The sequence below is a fragment of the Tamandua tetradactyla genome, chromosome 20 (genome assembly GCF_023851605.1).
Source record: "Tamandua tetradactyla isolate mTamTet1 chromosome 20, mTamTet1.pri, whole genome shotgun sequence".
In the NCBI taxonomy this organism is placed as follows: domain Eukaryota; kingdom Metazoa; phylum Chordata; class Mammalia; order Pilosa; family Myrmecophagidae; genus Tamandua; species Tamandua tetradactyla.
The window spans coordinates 1,323,315-1,339,551 of record NC_135346.1 but is presented as its reverse complement, the minus strand read 5'-3'; the positions used below and the strand labels follow the sequence as shown (position 1 = coordinate 1,339,551).

The 16,237-nt window shown below is 44.2% G+C and overlaps 2 protein-coding genes across 5 annotated transcripts in view; one reads left to right on the top strand and one right to left on the bottom strand.

Moving 5' to 3' along the window:
- The first annotated feature begins 50 nt into the window (after positions 1 to 50).
- Positions 51 to 13,353, top strand: LOC143664825 (uncharacterized). 2 transcript variants are annotated; one of them, XM_077138211.1, is made up of 2 exons: positions 51 to 453; positions 12,989 to 13,353. In XM_077138211.1, the coding sequence occupies exons 1-2, from the start codon at positions 61 to 63 to the stop codon at positions 13,010 to 13,012; spliced, it is 417 nt and encodes a 138-aa protein (XP_076994326.1). In that variant the 5' UTR covers positions 51 to 60; the 3' UTR covers positions 13,013 to 13,353. The 2 variants fall into 2 exon arrangements, with proteins under 2 accessions (XP_076994326.1, XP_076994325.1); XM_077138210.1 differs by lacking the exon at positions 12,989 to 13,353 and adding an exon at positions 593 to 10,503.
- Positions 13,354 to 13,903: 550 nt separating this feature from the next.
- TBC1D9B (TBC1 domain family member 9B) overlaps positions 13,904 to 16,237 on the bottom strand; it is a 75,550-nt gene continuing 73,216 nt past the window's right edge. For all 3 annotated transcript variants that reach the window (XM_077138209.1, XM_077138207.1, XM_077138208.1), the window contains one exon: positions 13,904 to 15,196. In XM_077138209.1, the coding sequence (XP_076994324.1) occupies positions 14,537 to 15,196 (660 nt within the window). In that variant the 3' untranslated portion in view covers positions 13,904 to 14,536. The remainder of the gene's footprint in view (positions 15,197 to 16,237) is intronic.

Genomic DNA, 16,237 nt, shown 5'->3' with positions numbered 1-16,237 from the left:
GCCTGTCTCCCGCCCCGCCCACCTGGTGCGCCTGAAAGAGGCGGCAGGAGCAGCTCCCGGATGCGGTGCGGCGGAGCCATCACGGCTTCCGTCGGCGCCCGGCGTACGAGTGCGCACGCGCACCTCTCTCCGGCCCGGCTCTCGCCGGTTGGGCCTCCTGGTGTGTCGGTCTGCCGAACAGCTGAGGCGTCGTGCGGTCCCGAGGCCAGTTCCTTTTCTTTCTGGGTCAGCGTTTCCTTTCGGAGCGCAGCGCCTCTACCTGTGTCCTCCGCGCGGCTCGCCGCCCTGGGGCCCATGGTGGGTCCTGCCGGACGTCTGCAGGCGGGGTCGGGCCGGAGACCCGCTGCCCGGAGCGTACCGGAGGCCGCCGGGCGGGAGGAGCGCGGCGCCTGGGCCCGTCGACCCGGGAGCTCTTCGTCGCACCAGCGAGGCAAGGCACGGGACGGCAGCCAGGTACTTTGCTCTCAGAATGCGACCTAACCGTGACACCCAGTCGCGGCGGGGGTGTGAGGAGACGGCGCCTTCGGAACCCCGAAAGCGGCCTCCCAGGGGTGACCCGGTCGACGTGTTTGCGCGTCCGTATTCCCTGCAGCTTCAACAGAAGAAAAGCGGAAACCAGTGTCCTGAAGAACGGTGTTGACGCCGTGGTGCGGAGGAGAGCGCGGCCCGGGGCCCGGAGGTCGCAGCCGTGCACACCCCGTCGCGCCGCGCGAAGCGGTGACTCTGACGTCTGTTCCGTGACACGTTGACGTGTACTTCGGAAATCATTGCTGCTGCTTTTCTTTGTATATGTGTTATATTTAACAATAAAAACTGTTTTTTAAAAAAGAAACAATGGGGCGGGCAACGGTGGTCCAGTGGCGAAGTCTGGTCTGCCTCCCGGAGACCCGGCTGGATTCCCGGAGCCTGCCGGTTCCGGAGGGGGGATGACAGTCACCTGTGATACATGATCTTGGATGGGATTAGCAGGGGAGGAGAAAAGGCTCAAACGGACATATGAAAAAATTGGAAAATAGTCTGTAAACTTAATAGACATGTTAAATTTTTTTGAACTTGATAACTGCACTTAAGGTGGTTATATAAGCGAATGTCCTTATTCTTAGGAAATCTGCATGCCAGTATTAAGTGTTCAAGTAGGATTATGTCTACATGTACACTGAAGGGTTCAGAAAATGGGTTGATAAATAGGCAAACGTGATATGGTAAGCCTGACAAAAGTATCTGGGGTGTAGGGGCATTTTAGAGTTCTCTGTAAGGGATTTTTTTTTTTTTTTTATTTCTAAAGTACAGTTTAATAAGTAGTTACAGAGAAAGTTTCAAAGTATAATATGGGTTACAGTTCAGCAATTTGAGGTATTTCCTTCTTGTTGTTCCGATACACTAGAAGCTAAAAAGAAGTATCTATGAAATGATTCAGTAGTCATAATCATTTATTAAGTCCTAACTTCGCAGTTTTAACTCCTTCATCTCATTTGATCATTCTTTCAATCTTCAGGAATATTTGTCCAATAACCCTTCTAATTTCTTCAAGCTGAAAAGGGGTGTTGCCCTTATGGGGTAGGGGAATGCAACTGGTCTTGGGGAGTTGGTGCCTCTGGATTTCAGGGTTTATCTGGCATAGGAATAATCTGAGGATTTTCCTGAAAAAATAAATGTAGTAAGTAAAACTTTTATAGAGTCTTAGATTGAGCCCTGGGTATTCTTAAGGGTATTGTTGGTTTGCACTTGGCATACCCTGGTGATCTGCAGTACCTGGCTGAAGCTTGCATAAAAGTAGCCTCCAGAATGACCTCCTGACTCTATTTGAAACCTCTCAGCCACTGAAACCGTATTTTGCTTCATTTTTTCCCCCTTTTGCTCAGGAAGGCTTGCCAAACCTGTAGGCTCTCTTACTGTAACTGGTCTTCAGTTGGGTTCATCCAATGGGAGACACTAGCCAAACACCAAAAGGAAGGAGAGGTGGAGTCAGGGCGTTTAACCCCCTCTTCTCTTCTCACCAGACTGCTGCAAGTTAGCTGCTTCCCTCCAAGGAGGAACACCTCCTGTCAGGTGGCCCTTTCACAACTACTTTATCTCCAACTTCAGATACTGGGCATATGGTAGATTAAATCATGTACACTGTGCCGGTTTGAAAGTATTATGTACGTACCCCAGAAAAGCCGTGTTTTAGTCCTGATTCAATGTTGTTGTTTGTTTTTTTCAGATAGCACAGTTCTTAAATTCTAAGTGTTCTAGCTTGCCAGCTGTTGAAATGCAATATACCAGAAATGGAATGGCTTTTAAAAAGGGGAATTTAATAAGTTGCAAGTTACCAGTTTTTAGGCTGTGGAAATGTTCCAATTAAAGCAAGTCTATAGAAATGTCCAATCTAAGGCATTCAGGGAAAGATACCTTGGTTCAAGAAGGCCAGTGAAGTTCAGGGTTTCTCCCTCAAGTGGAAAGGCACATGGCAGACACAGTCAGGGTTTCTTTCTCGGCTGGCAGGGCACATGGTGAACACAGTGTCATCTGCTAGCTTTCTCTCCAACTCCCCCGGAGGCATTTTCCTTCTTCACTTGAAAAAGTCACCGGCTGGTGCACTCGGTTTCATGGTTCTATGGCGCTCTCTGTTGTGGCTTTCTTGTGGGTCTGTCATTCTCCGCTCTCTCCAAATCTCCCACTTTATCCAAAATTTCCTCTTTTATAGGATTCCAGTAAAGTTAACACGACCCACCTAGAATGGGTGGAGACATGTCTCCACCTAATCCAGTTTAACAACACTCTTGATTGAATCACGTCTCCAGGGAGATAATCTAATTAAAGTTTCAGCCATACAGTGCTGAATAGGGGTTAGAAGAAACAGCTGCCTTTATAAAATGTGTGTGCATGTCATTGCACTCAGCTCTTCTGGGTATAGACTGAGTGTTGGTATTGCCAGGTCATAGGGCAACTCAATGTTTAGTTTTCTGAGGAATCACCAAACTGACTTCCATAGCAGCTGAACCATTTTATATTCCCACCAACAGTGAATAAATGTTCCAATTTCTCCACATCCTCTTCAACATTTGTAGTTTCCTGTTTGTTTAACAGCATACTATGAGGTGGTATCTCATTGTAGTCTTGATCTGCATTTCCCTTATAGCCAATGAATATGAGCATTTCTTCATGTGCTTTTGAGCCATCTGTATTTGCTCTTCAGAAAAGTTCCTGTTCATTTCCTCTGCCCATTTTATAATTGGGTTGTTTGTTCTCTTGTTGGTGAGCTGTTTAATTTCTTTATGTATACAGGATATCAAACCTTTATCTGCTATGTGGTTTCCAAATACTTTTTCTCATTGAGTTGGCTGCCTCTTCACCTTTTTAGCAAAGTCCTTTGAGGCACAGATGCTCTTGATCTTAAGAAGTTCCAATTGTTCAACTTTGTCTTTCACAGCTTGTGCTTTAGGTGTGAAGTTTAAGAAACTTCCTCCTATTACTAGATCTTGAAGATGTTTCCCTACATTTTTTTTTCAATCAATTTTATGGTACTGGCTCTTACATTTAGGTCTTTGATCCATTTTGAATTAATTTTTGTATAGGTTATAAGGTAGGGGTCTTCTTTCATTCTTTTGGCTATTGAAATACAGTTCTCCCATTCCCATTTATTGAAAAGATTATTCTGTCCCAATTCAATGAATTTGGGGGCCTTATTGAAGATCAAATGTCCATAAATGTAGTGGTCCATCTCTGCACTCTCAATTCTATTTCACTGGCCAGTCCTCCTGTCTTTGTGCTAGTACCATACTGTTCTGATCACTGTGGCTTTACAGTAAGCTTTAAAATCAGGAACTGATGGACCTCCCAGTTTGCTCTTCTTTTTTAGGAAATCTTGAGCTATTCACAGTCTCTTTCCCTTACATATAAATGTGATAGCCAATTTTTCCAAGTCTTCAAAGTAGGTTGTTGGGATTTTTATTGGTATTGCATCACATCTCTAGATCAGTTTGGGTAGTGTTGACATCTTGATGATAGTGAACCTTCCTATCCATGAGCATGGAATATCTTTCCATCTATTTAGGTCATTTTTTATTACTTTTAGCAATTTTTTTTGTACTTTTTTGTGTACAAGTCCTTGACATCCCTGGTTAGGCTTATTCCTAGATACCCAACTCTTCTGGTCGCTATGCTGAATGGAATTTTTTCCTTAGCTGTCACCTCAGATAGGTCATTGCTTGTGTATAGAAACATTACTGAATTTTGTACATTAATCTTGTATCCTGCCACTTTGCTGAATTTATAAGCTCAAGTAGTTTCACTGTAGATTTCTCAGGATTTTCTAAGTATAGGATCATGTCATCTGCAAATAATGAAATTTACTTCTTCCCTTCTTATTTGAATGCCTTTTATTTATTTCTCCTGTCTAATTGCTCCAGCTAGTACTTCTAATGCAATATTGGATAACAGTGGTGACAATGTGCATCCTTGTTTTGTCCCTGGTCTCAAGGGGAATGCTTTCAATTTTTCACCATTAAGTATGATGCTGGCCATGGGTTTTTCATATATGCTCTTTATAATATTAGGAAAGTTTCTTTCAATGCCTAACTTTGGAAGTATTTTTATCAGGAAAGGATGCTGGATTTTGTCGAATGCTTTTTCAGCATAGTTCTAGTGCTCTAGCTGTCAGAATGCAATATACCAGAAAGAGAATGGCTTTTAAAAAGGGGAATTTAATAAGTTGCTATTTTACAGTTCTAAGGCTGAGACAATGTTCCAATTAAAACAAGTCTATAGGGTGGGCCATGGTGGCTCAGCAGGCAGAGTTCTCACCTGCCATGCCAGAGACCCGGGTTCGATTCCTGGTGCCTGCCCATGCAAAAAAAAAAAAAAAAAGAAGAAGAAGTCTACAGAAATATCCAATCTAAGGCATCTGGGGAAAGATACCTTGCTTCAAGAAGGCTAATGAAGTTCAGGATTTCTCTCAAGTGAGAAGGGACATGGCGAACATGGTTAGGGCTTCTCTCTCGGCTGGAACTGCACATGGCAAACATGCCGTCATCTGCTAGCCTTCTCTTCTGGCTTCTGGTTTCATGAAGCTCCCCGTTTTCCTTCTTCATCTCCAAAGCGCTGGTTAGCAGATTCTGCTTTGTGGTGCTGCAGCATTCTCGGCTCTCTCTGAATCTCTCATTCTCCAAAATGTTTCCTCTTTTATAGGACTCCAGTAAACCAATGAAGACCCACCCAAATGGGTGGAGACACATTTCCCCTAATCCAGTTTAATGACCACTCTTGATTGGGTTACATCTCCAGGGAGATGATCTAATTACAGATTCAAACATACAGTATCAAATAGGGATTATTCTGCCTTTACGAAATGGGATTTAGATTAAAACGTGGCTTTTCTAGGGTACATATATCCTTTCAAACCAGCATGAGCATCAGTCGATATGATCATGTGACTTTTCCCTTTCAATTTGTTAATATGCTGTATTATGTTGATTGATTTTTCTCGTGTTGAACCACCCTTGCATTCCTGGTATGAATCCCACTTGATCATGATGCATAATTCTTTTAAAGTGGCAGTGGATATGATTTGCTAGTATTTTGTGAAGAATTTTCAAATCTGTGTTCAGTAGGGAGATTGGTCTTTAGTTTTCTTGTATTGTCTTAATCTAATTTTGGTATTAGAGTGATATTAGCTTCATAAAATGAGTTAGGTAGCATACAGTTTTTTGGAAGAGTTTGAGCAGGATTGCTGCCAGTTCTTTTTGTGAAGTCTGATAAAATTCTCCTGTGAAGCCATCATCAGGTCCTGGACTTTTTATTTTTGTGGGAAGATTTTTTTTTTTAATTTTTAAATTAATTTTTAAAAAATTACAAGAAAGAAAGACATTCTTAGTATATGCTCATTCCATTCCACACATATAATCAGTAATTCACAATATCATCACATAGTTGCATACTCATCATCATGATCATTTCTTAGAACATTTGCATCAATTCAGAAAAAGAAAAAGACAACAGAAAAATAAAACGAAAACGGAAAAAATTTTTTTTACATACCATACCCTTTACCCCTCCCTTTCATTGATCACTAGCATTTCAAACTAAATTTATTTTAACATTTGTTCCCCCTATTATTTATTTTTATTCCATATGTTCTACTCATCTGTTGACAAGGTAGATAAAAGGAGCATCAGACACAAGGTTTTCACAATCACACGGTCACATTGTGAAAGCTATATCATTCTACAATCATCAAGAAACATGGCTACTGGAATACAGCTCTACATTTTCAGGCAGTTCCCTCCAGCCTCTCCATTACATCTTGGATAACAAGGTGATATCTACTTAATGTGTAAGAATAACCTCCAGGATAACCTCTCGACTCTGTTTGGAATCTCTCAGCCATTGACACTTTATTTTGTCTCATTTCTCTCTTTGCCCTTTTGGTTGAGAAGGTTTTCTCAATCCCTTGATGCTGGGTCTCAGCTCTTTCTAGAGTTTTTCTCAATCCCTTGATGCTGAGTCTCAGCTCATTCTGGGATTTCTGTCTGTAGGATGATTTCTGAATACTGATTGGATCTCTTTACTTGTAATTAGTTTGTTGAGATCTTCTATTTCTTCTTGAGTCAGTATAGGTAATTCGCATGTTTCTAGGAATTTGTCTATTTCATCTAAAGTTATCTAGTTTGTTGGTATATAGTTGTTCATAATATTCCTATGATTTTTAAAATTTCTTCATAATCAGTGGTAACAACCCCCCTCTCATTTCTGATTTTATTTGTGTCCTCTCTCTTTTCTGTTTTGTTAGTCCAGCTAGGGGCCATCAATTTTATTAATTTTCTCAAAGAACCAACTTTTATTTTTGTTGATTATTTCTATTGTTTTTATTATTCTCCAGTCTGTTTATTTCAGTTTTAGTCTTTATTATTTCTCTTCTTTTATTTGCTTTGGGGTTAGTTTGCTATTCTTTCTTTAAATTCTCCAGGTGAGCAGTTAAATCCTCAAGTTTTGCTCATTCTTGTTTTTTTTTTCTTTAATACAGGCATTTAGGGCAATAAATTTACCTCTCAGAACTGCCTTTGCCACATCCCATAAGTTTTGACATGTCGTATTCTCATCATTTGTCTCCAGATACTTTCTGATTTCTCTAGTAATTTCTACCTTGACCCACTGATTATTTTAGAGTGTGTTGTTTAATCTCCATATATTTGTGAAGGCTCTGTTTTTTTGGTGATTATTAATTTCCAACTTTATTCCTTTGTGATCAGAGAAAAGACTTTGGATAATTTCAATCTAGTTAAGTTTATAGAAACCCAGTTCATGTCCCAGTATGTGATCTATCCTGGAGAACATTCCATGTGCACTAAAGAAGAATGTGTATTCTGGTGTTTCGGGTTGTAATGACCTACATATGTCTATTAGATCTAATTCATTTATCTTATTGTTTAGGTTCTCTATTTCCTTGTTGACTCTCTGTGTGGTTGTTCTGTCTATAGCAGAGAATGGTTACTGAAGTCTCCCACTGTTACTGTCAATATGTCTGTAGCTCCCTTCAGTTTTCCCAGTACATGCCTCATGTACTTTGGAGTGCCTTGATTGGGAGCATACACATTTATGATTGTTATTTCTTCCTGGTGAATTATCCCTTTTATTAATATGTAGTGTCCTTCTTTGTCTCTTATGACGTCTTTACATTTAAAGTCTATTTTGTCTGATATTAGTATAGTTATTTCTGCTTTCTTTTGGTTACAACTTGCATAGAAAGTGTTTTTCCATCCTTTCACTTTCAGTCTGTGTCCTTGAGTCTAAGATCTGTCTATTGTAAACAGCATATAGATGGATTATGTTTTTGATCCATTCTATCAGTCTGTATCTTTTAATTGGTGAGTTTTGTCCATTAACATTCAAAGTAATTACTGCAAAGGGAGTTCTTGATTCTACCATCTTGTCCTTTAGTTTTTATTTGTCAGACCTGTGTATTGTTTTTCTTCTATCTCTCTCTTCCTTAAAATTACCTTTTATGCATATTCTTCAATTCTCTGCCCTCCTCTAGACCTCCCTCTTCTGTCTTCTTTTTATCAGCTGATAGGGCTCCCTTTAATATCTCTTGTAGGGCTTGTCTCTTGTTGACTAGTTCTGTCAATCTTTCTTTATCTTTGAAGAACCTTAATCTCTCCCTCAATTTTGAAGGATATCTTGGCTGGATAAAGAATTCTTGGTTGAAAGCCTTTCTCATTGAGGATCTTAAAAATATCATACCACTGTCTTCTTGCTTCCATGGTGCCTGTTGAGTAGTCTGAAGTCAGTCTTGTGTGTTGTCCCTTGTATGTAGTAGATTGCTTTTCTCATGCTGCTTTCAGGACTTTCTGTTTCTCTTCAACACCTGACAGTTTGATTAGTATGTGCCTTGGAGAGGGTTTGTTCGGATTTATTCTATTTGGGATTTATTGGGCCTCTTTAATGTGTATATTCATGTCTTTTATAGGAATCGGGAAGTTTTCTCCTATTATATCTTCAACTAACTTTCCCAACCCTTTTCTCCTTCTGGGACACTAATAATTCTTATACTTTTGTGCCTCTTGTTGTCCCTCATTTTCCTAAGATCCAGTGGCATTTAGTTCTAGTTTGCTAGCTACCAAAATGCAATATACCAGAAATGGAATGGCTTTTAAAAGGGGGAATTTAATAAGTTGCAAGTTAACAGTTTTTAGGCTGTAGAAATTTCCCAATTAAATTGGGTGTATGGAAATGTCCAATAAAAGGCATCCAGGGAAAGATACCTTGGTTCAAGAAGGTCGATGAAGTTCAGGGTTTCTCTCTCAAGTGAGAAGGCACATGGTGAACACAGTCAGGGCTTCTCTCTCATCTGGAAGGGCACATGGTGAACACAGTGTCATCTGCTAGCTTTCTCTCCTGGCTTCTGGTTTCATGAAGCTACCTGGGAGGTGTTTTCCTTCTTCATCTCTAAAGGTCACTGGCTCGTGGACTCTCTGCTTCGTGGTGCTGCAGCATTCTCTGCTCTCTCTGAATCTCTTCATTCTCCCAAAGTTTCCTCTTTTATAGGACTCCAGAAACTTATCAAGACCCACCCGAATGGGTGGAGATATGTCATCACCTAATCCAGTTTAACAACCACTCTTGATTAAATCACATCTCCAGGGAGGTTATCTAATTACAGATTCAAACATACAGTATTGAATAGGGATTATTCTGCCTTTATGAAATGGGATTTAGATTAAAACATGGCTTTTCTAGGGGACATACATCTTTTCAAACCAGCACACATTTTTTCCATCTTTCTTGCCATTTGTTCTTTTGTGCACTCTAGTTCTATTGTTCTGTCTTCTAGCTCACTTATTCTTCCTTCTGCTTCTTCAAATCTGCTATCATGTGTCTCCAGTATATATATTTTTTGGTCTACTGTATCTTTCATTTCTGTGAGATCTGCCATTTTTTCTATTTAACCTCCCCAGTCTTCTTTATGCTCTTCTCGTGTCTTCCTGGTATCCTTTATTTCTTTATAAATATCCTTGAGTAGTTGTTCCAAATTCTTTGTCCCCTCTGGAATTTTTATTTAGTTGTTTGGCTGGGATACTTCTTCTTGGATCTTCATGTGTTTTTGTGTTCGCAGCATTTGATTATTTTGATATGTTATTATACAAGTTGATTTCCTTCACTTTTCTAAAGTTTTGCATTTACTTAGTTTTTGCTGAATGTTTTCTCTTGTGCTTTATTGGTTATTCTCTACCAAATCAAGATCCAGATCTCATGTAGGGGACACAATTCAATTTAAGGGTCTAGTATAAGTTCGGCAGGGGTTCACGGATACTTCAGTGGCAGAATGGCTGACCACCACGCAGGAGACCCAAGGTGGACTCCAAGTCTGTGCACATACACATACAAAAGAAGGAGAAAAGAAAGGAAAAGAGAGATAATAATAATATAATAAAAATATGAAACAAAACCAAGAACCACAACAAAATACACCTTGACAGTAATAAGCACCAGAATCAAAAGGAGACAGCCCAGGACACACTGGGAGTAAAGTCAGGCTGACGCCCATCAGAGGGAGAGAAAATTTAAGAGAAATAATAATAATAATAATAATAATAAATGAAACAGAATAATAAAAAATATGCAAAGTAAAAAATAGAAAATGAGTAAAATAATATAAAACATCTATAAGAGATTTTAAACAAAATGAAAAGGACAATTATATTACTAATAAAATGTATAGAAAGAATATGTTTTAAAAGGAATAAACGAAAAAGAATATTAAGAATAAAAAAATAAAAATAAAGATCTAGGCAGGTAGCGAGTTGGCTTGCATGCACCTACCCCTTCTCCCCAATAGGTGGCAACCGTGAGGCTCCTCCCTCAAGCTCTCTGTCTGGTCTAGCCGACCTGCACTTACTATGTCTGCCAGCAGATGGCGCGGAGTCTTCTCCTCCTCCTCCTCCTCCTCCCTCAGCCCTGCCCCTCCTGGCCGAAAAGACTTGAGGTCCAGGTGCTCCGCCAGAGGTCTGCTCGGCAGGGCGTCTGCTCGGCAGGGCGTCTGCTCCGCCAGGGGGTTGCTAGGTAGGGGGTCTGCTCAGTAAGGGGTCTGCTTGGCGGGCGCAGCCGCAGGCGGGTCTCTGCGGCTACGCAGCGCTGGTGGGCCTGCCAGGTATCCGGGCTGCAGCCTGCTTTTCCTGCACCGACCAGATGGTCACTTCCCCCACCCCGAGGCCCACCCCGCAGTGGACAGTCATCGGCCACTGGGCTCCCTGCAGGCGCTGCCCTCTGCAACCACGTGGGGAGGTTTCCCCAGCCGCAGCTGAGCTGGCTGGAGCCGAGGAGGGTCAGCTCCCTCCTGCCCACCTCCTCGCTGCACCACAGTCCTCCGGTGGGGATCCCGCCACCGGACCCACTCGCGCTCCCCAAATCCGCCTCCCCCAAAACTGCCTGAAGATCCTCCTGGACCACTCGCCTTAGGCTTTTCCTCCCGGTCTCTTATCTCGTCGCCCGAACCAGGGGTGAACCTGCTCCTCACCGCTCAGCATCTTCCCAGAAGTCTCCGCATTCCTCTGTAGGGACTTGTATTATTTTTGTAACTGTCCCGTACATTTGAAAGTATTTCACAATAAAAAGTCATAGTCTTTAAGTACAGGAAAAAGTGTTTTCCTACCATTCTGTGTTTTTCCCACCTTCTGCAATAAGCGTCATAATTCCCACACACATATAAACACTTGTTTTTGGGAACTATAATGATTTGATGATTTGGTACAATTTATAGCACTTAATAGAATGTTTACAAACACACAATTATTCATACTTCCTTACAGGATAAAAATACATTTAAAATCTTTACTGGTATTATCCAGGCATCAGCAATGTGTTATTGGTATCATTCTGATCATTAAATATTTTGAGTACCACACCAGGGTGAATGAAAGCAGCACTGTACAGTTTTGTTCTTGTATGTGAGCAACTAGGACCCTTTTTATATTCTTTAATTTCTTTAGAATATTCATAAACTTATACTTCTATGTGGCATTTAAGGCATTTATCCAAATTCCAATTTATTTCAAATCTTTTGAATTAATGTGCTGGTTGGAAAGGAAGTATGCCCCCTAAGGAAAGCCATGTTTTAATATAAATCTCATTTCTTAAAGGTAGAATAATCCCTATTCAATACTGTATATTTGAAACTGTAATGAGATCATCTCCCTGGTTGATGTGATTTAGTTAAGAATGGTTGTTAAACTGGATTAGGGGATGACATGTCTCCACCCATTTGAGTGGGTCGTGATTAGCTTCTGAAGTCCTATAAAAGAGGAAACATTTTGGAGAATGAGAGATTCAGAGAGTGCAACACTGCAAAGCAGAGTCCACCAGCCAGCGACCTTTGGAGATGAAGAAGGAAAATGCCTCCCGGGGAGCCTCATGAAACTGGAAGCCAGGAGAGGAAGCTAGCAGATGATGCCGTGTTCACCATGTGCCCTTCCAGCTGAGAGAGAAACCCTGAACTTTATTGGCCTTCTTGAACCAAGGTATCTTTCCCTGGATGCCTTTGATTGGACATTTCTATAGATTTGTTGTCATTGGGACATTTTCTTGGCCTTAGAACTGTAAACTAGCAACTCATTAAATTCCCCTTTTTAAAAGCCATTCCGTTTCTGGTATATTGCATTCCAGCAGCTAGCAAACTAGAACAATTAATTATAGCCAATTTAAGATTTTACACTGACAAGTGTTTGGGCTTCTTAGGTATATGTTTATTTAACTGGTTTATGGCCTAAGAACTTGGTCTTTTTGGTATGGATCCTTTGAAATTTATTGAAATTATGGCAAAGTGTGTACCAGTCTGCACAAATGCTAGAAAGGAAACATAGTGTCTGTCAGTCTTTTTTCAAGAAAGAAAATAGTTTGTTCAGTTCAGAGATTGGTTGGGGCTAGGGGTTGGAAATAGGGATTTGCTGCAAAGGGCATTTCTGGGGTGATGGAAATGTTCTGAGAGGATGTTTTGATGGTAGCACAACTCTGGAAATTACCTCAAAATAATGGAATTGTAACTAAGAACAAGCGAATTCATGCTCTGTATTAGGGACTGACTCATGTCTCCACAAAAGGCATATCCAGGTCTGAACCAGCAAAGGGCGTAAACCTTGTGAGTTATTAGTTGTAGGAGCCAAGGGTCAATAAAAAACCTACAGAATTTACTGGGAGTGACTGGCTTCAAAGTGGTGTCCACAGTAAACTGAGGAGGCTGTTATCTGCTTACTTGGAGGGCAGTCTGAGAGGGAGAGGATGTTTGTTTTTTCTTAAATCCCAAGGTCTTGTTAGCTATCTCCTGTATGTAGGAAGTAATACACTGAAAAGTAGGCACTCTGTTTAATCACAAAATGTATGCATGCTTTTAATCACGTAAACCCTGCAGTACATAAGCAGGAACTAGTTAAGAATAAAGTTGTCTGTTGTCTTTACTGCTAAGCTTCAGACCCCCTGATCCCTTTCTCTCTCTGGTTTTTACTTTACCACTCCTTAGGGTCATACAGCAGCCAACAATTAGTAAGAAATTATTAGGTGTGGGACTCACCGTGAACAGGCTCTCCAAAGATCCCGCTGAGATGCGGCCACGAGAAGCAGGGTGGGCTTTTACCCACATGTTTGTGGAGTCTTAGAGGAAGAGGACACCCGGACACAGCTGGTCAGCGGGAGAGAGAAGGCAGCGGCAGAGCAGCGCGGACAGAGGCAGTGGCGCGGGACTGGGAGCGCGGCGCGGGACTGGGAGCGCGGCGCAGGTGGTGAGCCGGGCACAGATTCCGGGAGAAAGCTCACCTGTTGGGATTGTGGGTCTGGACTCCCAGCCTCCAAAACCATGAGGCAATAAACCCCTGTTGCTTGAGCCGACCCGGTGTGTGGCATTTGTCACAGCAGCCCTAGAAGACTCACACCTCAATAAAGCTGTTAACACCAATGAAAACAACAGCCACCTCTGAGCAGAAGCGTGGCCTTGTGTGTGGATATCAGCTCCAGCTGGGAGGCCACCAGGGCCTCGTGGCTCTGTCCTGCTCTAACAACCCTGGAGGCCCCCACTGGTCGCTTGTGGCCTCAGAGTCTGCTCCTCTAACCCAAGGGCCAACGGCTCGCTGCAACCAGTCCCCAGGGATACCTCGTCCAGCGAGACCCACTTGGAAGCTGCCTCCTCAGCCTGCTTAGACCTGTGGGATCTCCAGCCACAGGTCAGTGCAGGGCCCACCTGGCATTAATCCGTGCCCTCCCTGCCCCCGATCCTCAGCTCTCCCCCCACCTGCCCCAGGAGTGTGTGTGCTTGGGGGTGGACTAAGCATCCCTGAGCCTTCCTAACCTGGCCTGGGTCCCCTACCCACCAACTTGGGGAGAAACCAGGATGCCTAAAAAGTGGTGAAAGGGCTTTCTTAAAGCTCTGTACACAACATGGTTCTTATTTTTCAGGTATTTATTAAGGCATTGAGCACAGAGTGGTTTTTAGCCAACTGAAATGAACACAAGGAAATATATCAGGACCCAAGGGATGTGCTTTCAGATTTACCGGTGAGGATAAGGAGCTGAAAGCATTTAAAGTGACCCTGGGATCCCCAGCCTCTGCCCCTCTGTCAATGTGTCCTGTCTGGCGAGCCCCCTACCCTGGTGCCAAGTGGCAAGAGAGAACCCTGGGCCATGCGGCTGCAGGAGACCACCTGTGAATGAGAAAGACAGGAGGGCCTGGCTGCAACACCCCATGCCTGCCCAGGACACAACGGGCGCTAGGCAGGTGGAGGCAGATCTGGGAACCTCTAACGTGACACAGAGGGCAGCTCGAGGGTGCCCACTGGGCAGAAAGAAGCTGGGAAGGTGGGGAATGGGCAGCTGGCTGCCTCTACCAGGCAGAGATCCAGGCCTGGGGCATCTGGCTAAGGCAGCTTCCTTGCCTTGGCCTTCTCTCCACTTATAGCTCACTGCTTGGGGGCAACCAGAGAGATGCATCTTTCAGGAGAAAGCAGGGAGGGAGGAGCCGGCAAGGAGAGAGGCCAGCCCCCACAGCTGACCCTCATCCTGAGGCCCTGGGCAGAGGTCAGCCAGAAACCTCCAATGGTTCATGGTCACTGGAGGTGCTGAACTGTCTTTCCACCTTCTTTTGGTCCTTGACCTTGAGTCCAATGTCCACCCTCTTCTCGAAGAAGTTCACGAGCACAGACTCGGTCAGGATGGATGCCAGGACCTGCTCAAAGGAGATGCACCAGTCGGCGTCCACGGTGCCCCCACAGCGGGTGGTGGCTGCCCCGCCCACCAACACCGTGTCGTCCGCGAGGTCCTCGCACTGCAGTGAGCCCGTGCTGACCACCGAGTAGGAAGATGTGGACATGTCGTCTTTGGTTTCATCGTCGGACAGGAGCTGGGACGGGGAGCCCTGCCCCTCACCGCAGCCCCCTTCGCCCACCACCTGGCTCTCCTGCGGCACCTTCCCCGGGCGCGTGTCCCCGCCGGCTTGGGCCTGTGCATCCTGGGCGGCAGGCAGTGGCGGCTCCTGGTGGCGATCAGGTGCTGGGGGCTCCTCGCCCTCGGAGGCACTGTCCCTGGGCTTCCTGCCTGCCTGGCCCGAGAACTTCTTACCGACCTCTCCAATGCTCAGGAGCAGGCTGGCCACTGTGGCGATGGCGTGGTACAGGTCCTGCTCCATGGCATCCTCACTGAACATGTTGTAAAGGGTCTTGCAGAGCTCAATAAACTGCTCCTTTTTCGGAGAGAAAAAGGAAAGAACAAGGAGATGGTAAAAGACAGGTCATGCTGTCCTAGCACTGGCCAGACTGACTGTGCTGGCCCTTCTCGCTAGCACTGGGACAGTGTTACAATAATCATCTCTGCAAACTCATTTTGCACTTAGGAAACTGAGGCTCAGAAAGGGACAGCGGCTTGCCCAATGTCACACAGCCCTGGGAAGGATGTTCTAGTCTAGCTGCCTTTCTTCCAGTAACAAGACGATGTGTTGTGACGTGGAGACTCTCCCAGTCCTGATGTCCATTCTGTCCACAGAGACAGACATACTTCTGTTATCCCATTTTAAATCCACTCATGACAAAGACTTCTGCGGTGGGTTCTGGAATCACCTTGGGATTTTTATACTTTTAATCAGAAGCAGCTTCAACCCTGATCTTTAGTGAAGCTCTTTGGAGGGTGTTAAGAAAGTAAGCCCCCCACCCCCCGAGTCAGGTGTGTGTGTGTGTGTGTGTGTGTGTGTAGTCAGGTGTGTGTGTGTGTGTGTGTGTGTGTGTGTGTGCAGATGTAAGTTTCTAGGTATTTAACCCAAACACTGAGCCATCTGGCCTGAGAATGGGATGAAGGCTCATTTCATGGGGCCCCCCATTCCCTACGCCTCTGGGTGAGAGACTGCTCAAACTGCAGGTCCTCCCCCGAGGAAATCCAAGGCTGGGCCTGGCCTGGGGGGCTGCAGTTGGGTTGGAACCCAACAATGGCCACTGCCTCGGTGTCTGGGTCTGCTGCTTCCTGGTTGTGTGACCCTGGGAGAGAGGCCAAGCAAATGGGCCCCAGCCTCCCGGAACTCGGGGGGAGCAGCAGTGCCAGAGACGCATCTGGGTAAAAGGTGGGGTGTGTAGCCATCTGAGGCTCCCCTTCCCCTGTCCGTCTCAGGATCATGGACGTGGATTCCATGTGAGCAAACTGCAGCCATGGAAACACCACGTGCACAAGGCCCTGAAGCGCGAGTCCTCTACCTGCAGTTATCGCCACCACCAGCCAGGACTAAAGGGCTCTGGAG

What these genes read in the sequence shown, in the direction of transcription:
- LOC143664825 (XM_077138210.1), top strand. Translation starts at nt 61, where the DNA reads ATGCGGTGCGGCGGAGCCATCACGGCTTCCGTCGGCGCCCGGCGTACG. An exon ending in AGGCACGGGACGGCAGCCAG is followed by an intron (nt 454 to 592) that starts GTACTTTGCTCT and finishes TATTCCCTGCAG; the next exon opens with CTTCAACAGAAGAAAAGCGG.